Source organism: Sminthopsis crassicaudata, chromosome 4 (assembly GCF_048593235.1).
Source record: "Sminthopsis crassicaudata isolate SCR6 chromosome 4, ASM4859323v1, whole genome shotgun sequence".
Taxonomy (NCBI): domain Eukaryota; kingdom Metazoa; phylum Chordata; class Mammalia; order Dasyuromorphia; family Dasyuridae; genus Sminthopsis; species Sminthopsis crassicaudata.
In genome coordinates, this window is record NC_133620.1 from 189,459,407 (window position 1) to 189,467,426 (window position 8,020).

At 44.8% G+C, this 8,020-nt stretch overlaps 1 protein-coding gene across 1 annotated transcript; it reads right to left on the bottom strand.

The window, feature by feature from the left end:
* Positions 1 to 2,336: 2,336 nt before the first annotated feature.
* Positions 2,337 to 6,958, bottom strand: MARCKS (myristoylated alanine rich protein kinase C substrate). Its single transcript, XM_074310059.1, has 2 exons — positions 6,441 to 6,958; positions 2,337 to 4,524 (listed from the first exon to the last, which is right to left on the bottom strand). Exons 1-2 carry the CDS (start codon positions 6,540 to 6,542, stop codon positions 3,544 to 3,546), a joined length of 1,083 nt encoding a protein of 360 aa, XP_074166160.1. The 5' UTR covers positions 6,543 to 6,958; the 3' UTR covers positions 2,337 to 3,543.
* Positions 6,959 to 8,020: the final 1,062 nt, after the last annotated feature.

The following is an 8,020-nucleotide window of genomic DNA, read 5'->3' on the forward strand; positions in this document are numbered from 1 at the left end:
TGTACAAATCTGTGTATATGTGTGTATATTCATGTATATATGCATATATTAAGTCCAAAAAGAGCTAAAACACACAAAACAAAAAGCTTAATAAAAGTTGCTTAAAATCACATTATACTTATTTCCAAGTAGCTTAGTACTAAGCTGTGTTCATACTAGCATCACTCAGCAGGGAATGGATCATTTATGTTGGTTGATAGCATTGACAAAATTCCCCTTTGCTCATTCTGCTTCAAACATATTTTTATTAGCTGTAAAATGTATACATGTAATGTTGACTAATGGGATAACTACAGGTAAGATAAAGAGTAGGCTAACTGCTGACTTTAAAAAAAATTTGATAGGTGTTGTGTAGTTTATTTAGCCATACCTAGTAACTTCTAATAAAGTTCCTGGACCAATGTACCAGAAAAAACTTCCTTCTCTTCTCCCACCCCACCAAGAATAAAGCTTACTACTATTTTTAATGCTGTTTCATTACTCTGAAAGGAGAAAAGGATGCAAAATGGCCAATTTTTTCAAAGATAAATGTTCTACCATTTAAAATCCTAGGTAATCTTTCATTAGCTATGTATTAATAACTAATTTCAACTATTAATACCTTCCACATTAGTACAGGGGTTTTCATCTAATAAAAGCCTACACTTTGTAGTACCTGTATTTAATCTTATTTCAATAGACCTTGAAAACACCATCAAAGCTTTATTTTATATAATGGAAATTTGAATTCTCCAACAAATCCTCTAACAGTAATAGTGATATTAGTTGATACTGTATTTGCATCTGGCTGAAACCTTTTGAAACAATGGCAATTGCCAACAAACATTGTAGTGGTAGTAGACAATACTAAATAGTACAACAGCATTACTGTACTTAATTTTATTTAATCTTTAAATTTTATTCCTAGTTACAAAAAACGAGAGCCCATATTAACATTTCCCCCTTTAGATAACATTAAGATGTACAAAAATGTAAATAAAAGGGTATATGTGAAATTTCATTTCATCACTAGGACAGAAAAATTACCACCTTCATAAGTGCCCTGCTGACTTTTTGGCAGCAGTTAATAAATCATCTATTCAAAACAATAGATCTCAGCAACTCCAGAATAACAGTAGAGTTTTACCATTCACTTGACTCCAAAGCTATGAAACCACCATTCCAAGGCTATTCTGGCCAACTAGGGGCTGCAAATATACTGATTTGGGAATTCTAGGGTAGAATAACCTGTAGAACAGTAATACAGTTCCCACTTTAAGGTTTTGTCTATTTTTTTTTTAAAGAATGTGTAAATCTTCTATTAAGACATATAAAAATCTAACTTCTTGTAGTTGTTACACAAATGTGCTAAGTTTTGAACTTTACAGCCATGTTAAAACACTAGTGGAAAAAAAAAAACCAAAAAACAAACCAGCATGGAAAGACTGCTCCTATTATAAAGGCAGCAAAAACAGGTGTGTACTCTTTCTCTCCATGAAATGAAGTCAATAGTATTTGATACAGATCCTAAACTATACATTTCAATTTGGAATAAAAGAGGGAATAGAAAACACCCAGTCATAAGTAGGGTAGTAAACAGAGCAGAATAATAGGTAAGCTTTGAAGTATTAGATTCTCAACTTTTATCTTTTCCTTTAGGGAACAAGGTGCTAATGTGTCACCCTCATAAACTAAATCATAATTGCTTCCAACTTTTTGCTGAAAATTTTAAATTGAGGCAAATGCTAAACTCTCCTATAAACTCAAAAACAACACTTCAATCTCCTCCATTCAACACCATTACTACCTTTTACATAAGCCTACTGTTTTATTAAGGTATAACACATGCCCTGAGCGATACTTTGGAAGTTAGCCAAGAGCCAAGCAGTTACAATGGCAAATACCAAGCAACCAGTTTCAATACAAATTCTGCCATTTTTCATGACTCATCTGCAAAAGCTGACTCAATACAAAACATAAGTTTTTTTGAAGGAGCAAGATGACAAAATGATTTAGGAAATTCTCAAGTTAAACATTCCAAGAAGCCCTTTAGGATCACATCACATATCTCAAGAGGCAATAATCTGGCATGCTATATATTTACAAAGTAAAGGTATGAATATAGTTTTTTTAATGAGGATTAAGTGCTGAGAAATTAATATTGTGTCAGATTTGACAAAAGATGGCTAAAATCTTGTATGCAATCTGATATTGCTTTACTATGAACTCTAGAAAATGGTATGATTAAGAACTAAAAATTTTACTTTTGATGGCATGCAAGATTTTCCTCCACACAAATTTAGCAGACTGGAAGCCTCTTTGACTATTCAAAGCATCCATAAAAGAAACACAACCAATTTATACATTTTATTCACATTTATTTTTCGCTTTTAGTGTGCTCACAGAAAATTAGAACACCTTAAGCAGGAGTTTAATAGCAATTTTTGTAAGCAAAGTTACATTCCATCTCTAAGTCAAATTGGTCAAAGCTTCTCCAGTATTTACAAAACATGATAAGACAAGATGCTACACAAAACCATTGCATCTGAAGATTTTTCCTTTATTCTCAAAGACGACTGGAAAAGAAAGCATTGTCTGCTGTAATCAAAAAACATACCACAGTATAAACAGTAACCATTCCACTTATCACAGCTTGGTTGAGTTTAAAATTTGTGTTTAAAAGGTCCAAGATGACTGCAGTTTTACAAAAATGGGCAGGGTGGAAAGAGTTGCAAACTTCATGTGCTTCTGGATATCAAGATTTGTTTTTATACAATAGTCACAGTTAAAAACACCCTGCTGGTAATACATAATTACACTTTATTAAGGTCATAAACCAGCAATAAACAATAAAGCCTATACAACTTGTATTTCTACTTAATCACTGACTGGTACAGCTAACATGAGATAAGTGAAAAGTTCCTATGGTTTAAATGAACTCCTAAGACTATGATTTTTTTTTTTAAATCTGGGTATTGATTTTTTTTTCTTTCCTTCTTAGTGTTGTAAACCTTATAGAACGCCTGCCTCGCAAAATACATGGTAATAAGTTTTCTTTTTAAAAAAGACTAACCCTTTTACATCATCATTTCTTGTGGCACATCGTCTTGGCAATTTTATGCACCACTTGAATTTCCCCATTGTGGCCCCTATCACTTCATTTGATATCCCTTATTGACCCACCCATCTCCTTCATATATGGGCATGTCCATAGATTGACAAAAGAAAGTTTACATTTTGAATAAAGATGCAAAGTATGCAAAAAACATTAATACTGATGCAAAAAAATAAAAGGAACAAGGCAGAGAGAGGGGTGTTTAAACTCTCCCTCGAACTGTTGGAATGGTGGTAACAGAATGATTTGAGATGGGATCTGTGGGGAGGGAGGAAAAAAAATTGTTTTTTTTTCTTTAAAAAAAAAAAAAAAGGAAAAATTAAAAAAAGACATCTTTAAAATCAATCCCTGGTTATAGACAAGTTCTCCAAAACCAGTACCTGGCACCACTCCAACAAACAAACAGGGGGGAGAAAAGTTCTTCGATTATCTCAAAAAATCTTGCCCTTTTACTCTGCTGCCGCTTCGGCTGGGGGAGCTTCTGGACTGGACTCAGACGGGGCCTCCTGTGTGGGGGCTGCTGAGGCTGTCGAGGCTGTGGCTGTGGCTGCTGCTGCTGCGGGGGGCTGCTGCTCCTCGGCTTTGGTCGCCTCTGCGTCTGGGGCGGCGGCCGCGGGGCTCTCAGCGCTCGAGGAGGCCGCGGCTGGGGCCTCCTCGACGGCCGCGGCCTTCTCCTCGGACTTCTTAGCCTCGTCAGACGAAGCGCCCTTGACCTCGTCCCCCGCGGTCGCCTTCTCGGGTGCGGCCTCGTCGGCCTTGGCCTCCTGCGTGGACGCGTCGCCGCCGGCCCCGCTCCCCGCGTCTTCCCCGGTCGTGGCCTCATCGCTTGGCCCATTGGCCTCCTCCCCGCCCGCGGCCACCGAGGCCTCGGGGGCAGCCGCAGAGCCCGGAGCTGCGGCTGGGCCCGCACCCGCGGCCTCGTCCTTTCCGCCCTCGGCGGCGGTGGCAGAGCCGGCCGCGCCCTCGGCCTCGCCGCCCTCGCCCGCCTCCTTTTTGTTCTTCTTGAAGGAGAAGCCACTCAGCTTGAAGGACTTTTTGAAGGAAAAGCGCTTCTTTTTTTTTTTCGGGGTCTCGTTACTGCTGGGAGAAGGCGTCGCCCCGTCCTCCGCCTTGGGGGACGACGACGACGAGGCCGACGCCGCTTCACCTTCTGCAGCGGTGGGCGACGCAGGCTCCGCGCCCTCGCCCTCCCCGGATCCGGCTGCCACCGCTGGAGCCTCCTTCTCACTCGGGCTCCCGGCTGGCGCGGGGGCCTCAGGGGACCCGGCCGCCTCCTCCTTGTCGGCCCCGGCCGCCGGGGAAGCACCCGCCGCCGCCGCCTCCTCTTTGTCTGCAGCTGGGGCGCTGCCGTTGGCCTGCAGCTCCTCCTTGGCGCCCGGCTCGGCGGCCGCCGGCGACGCGTCGCCGTTTACCTTCACGTGGCCGTTCTCCTGCAGGGGCAGAGAAGCGCAGAGTGGGTCACACGCGCAGCAAAACCCGGGGCCCCTCCCCGGTCTCCCTCCTTGGTCTGTCTCCCTCCTCTACCCCACACCTCCCTCCCCCGCACGAGGAAAGCAGCAGTAAGGCAGCATTTAGGCGACGGCCGGCCACCCAACCGCGGCTCCAGACTCCTGTGGGGTTTCCCCCTAACCAGGGCCACTGGAGGAAATGGGGGAAAGAATCCCAAATTAAAAGCGCATTTTGGTTTAACGCCCCATCTCTTCCAGACTCCTCTCCTCCAAAGGGCTTTAAAAATTAAAGGAAGCTGCGGAACATCTTCAAGAAAAGACGCTCGGCCAGGGCATTGGGGCGCTGAACTCCATTAGAGATGACCCCTTTTCCTTTCTCCTCCCCTCCCCCCGCCCTTCCCACTCAAAACAAACACACGAAGGGAACTTTGCAAGCCTAGGAAGGACCCGTTTCCCAGGAGCGGGGGGCTTGGATAAACAGGGGAACACTTGCGCCGGCAGAGGGCGCTGTGGCTCTACCGGTGGGCCTAACCGGCCTGGGCCCGTCGGGCTCGGGGGCGGGGACCACTAGGCCTGCCTGCTCAGTTGCTGAGCCCCAGAGCTCCCCAGCTCGCTTCTCGTCCAGCGGCAGCGCTGCTGAGGAGCGAGCCGAACAAAGCTCAGATTGCTCCCCTCCCTTCCAATCCGGTTAGAGCCAACAAGAAAGGAAACGCGGTATCTTGCGGGTCTCTTCCTCCAGCTCGCTCGCTCCCTCCCTCCTCCTACTCCCCCTTTTTTCCCTCCCACTTTCGTGTGATTCTGTGAAGCTTGGGGCGCCCCCCTCCCGCGCCCCGGCGGCTGGCTTTGCATTTTTAACGGGTTCAGAGCCAGCCCGGGTTGGTCAAGGCGAAGTAACAGCATCTGCTCTAGGAAAAGAGGCGTGGTGGGTGCCTTAGTGTTTTAAATGCAGTCACCCTTAGCCAACCTGTCGTGCGGTAATGAAGGCCATCCGAACAGACTGGAAAGGAGTGACAGGGTGGTCAGCATCCTTGGCAAGAGATGCCAGCGACCAAAACGCCACGCAAACCAAACACAACCAAATGCACTGTATCGACCGTTCCGTATCCCTCCCACTCCCAATTCCCTTTTGAAGGGGCAAAGATATAGGGACTTTCCAGTGTTGAGGATGTCACTTAAGAAAAAATCAGATGGTCGTGTAATTAATTCCACAGCTTCTTAAAATAAAGATTTAAAGCTAGGGGGAACGAGGCCCGGCGGTGTAAGAACATAGCAAAGTAACTTAAGGCAAGCTTCTCTTTCTCCCCCCAAATTTATCTTCAACTAAGCAACCACAAAGCCTCGGATTCGAGCGCTATGGAGCACGTTTCAACTGCTTGACTAAGACACCTTATATTTTAAGGTGCCCTTAAGGCCCCTTTTTTTTTTCTATTTCCATTACCACCCGCATCCGTCGACCCCCAAATTCACTCCCCACTCCGCCCCCCAACCCCCAGGTTAAGAAATCAATGTGGCAAACCAGCCACAACGAAAAACATTTCAGCCACTCAAACACAATGCCTTCAGGAAGACAACCTGGACTAAAGGGGGAGGGGGGAAGGGAGAGACACCAAGCTAATCATGTTTTACCAAGCTCAAAACCACGCCATTTTAAATGAAAACACCACTCTTCCACATACAGTATAGAATTCACCAGGAACCATTCTTGGTGGCGGGGAGGCATCTCTTAAGAGAAATGAACAGTGCAAACTGTTCCTTTTCATTCAAGTTTTGAGACTAGAACCCGGCCGTGTTCCTTTCCATCGAATGTGCCCAAAGCTCAACCCAAGAGGAAGAAAGGGGATAAAACAAGGGAGAGAGAAGACACCAAATAAGTGAAAAAAACCAAGGGTTCAATTTACCTGTCCATTTGCCTTGGAAGGCGATGCAGCTACTGCTGCTTCCCCGGGTTTCTCAGCAGCAGCTTCGCCTTTTGCAGCGGTCTTAGAGAACTGGGCACCCATGCTGGCTTATTCAACAAAGAAACTCAACAGATCCAAAAGGGGGGAAACAAAGAGCCTTGGGTTGGTATAAATACTGGGCGATCAGCAGCAGCAGTAGCAGCAGCAGCAGCAGCAGCAACACACACCAGAGGGAGGGGGGAAGGGGGTGGTGGAAGAGAAGCGAGGACAGAACCGATTATATACACTCCCGATAAAAAATTTTAGTCGAAGAGATCAAAAAGCAGCAGCATAGGAGGGAAGGAAAAAGGGAAAAAGTCGAGCACAAAAAAAGGCGCCCAGGTGTAGTTTAAAAAAAAAAAAAAGAAGTAATAAAAAAATCCCAGATTTGTAGCCGCACTGTAGACAAGGGGAAAATGGAGAAATCTCCCTGGTTGCTAATAAGATGCGGAGTCCAACGCCCAAGTGCACAGATGAATGGGCTTCCCGAGCGCTGACGGCAGCCCCCGCCCGCAGCCGACCAATCCTGGAGCCGCCACACAAAAGAGGGGGCTGGGCTTGCAATTGGAGCGAACAATGGAGCCGCGTTTTGCAAACGATTTGAAAATCAGCCTTAGACTGAGAATTAATGCCCTCCAAATAAATAAATCAATTAAAAAATACATGCCTCTCGTCTCCCTCCGCTTGCAAATAATAATGCATCACTTTATATTAATTAACACGGAGGTGGGGGGAGTTATGGGCGGGGAGTGGGTTAACTTGACTTGCTGTGACTCTCGTCAGTCTATATCTCTGTCTATATCCTTCACTACACTCTATCCTCCCTCCCTCCCTTTTGCGTGTTCGGGTGTATGTGTATGTATGTGTGTTAACCTAAAGACAATGCTTTAGCTGGTGTTTGTTTTTGCAATATGTTCTGTGTCCCATATAGAATCAACAGATAGTGCACAGTTTGCCTTTTAATTGGATGCAATTGTTAAATCAACCCTATTTGGAAGGTATTTAAACCACGAAGATCGAGTTTCGTCCAACGAGATCACGAGTTACAATTAGTTGGTCTGTAGGCCAGATGTGAAAAATGCAAAAGCAGCAGTGGCAGCCATACCCCTCCCCCTATCTGTGTCAATATTGGCATGAAATAAAATATTTTGCTATTAGCCTATGGCTTTTATCAAATTCCCCCATCTTGTAATTCTCATTTAGTGATTTAAATGGTATGCGTGTATGTATCCATGTGTGCATATGTGCATATTTTCTGAAGCGGTGTTTGTGAAAAATGGATTTGCTTGCATTTTATCAGTGGACAAAACTACAGAATTAATGCATCTTCGGTTAAAGCGAAATGACACATCTCTGACGTGTTTGAGTCCATGTTTATAGCTTGAATGCAGTTCACTTCAGTATGGATCGTTTTAGGCAGCCAAGATCATTTTTTTTTCCCCTTTTCTTTTACAGTGTGTGTGCGCGCGGGGGCGCGCGTGCGTGGTGGTGGTTTGGGATGGATGTGTGTGTGTGTGTGTGTGTGTGTGTGTGTGTGTGTG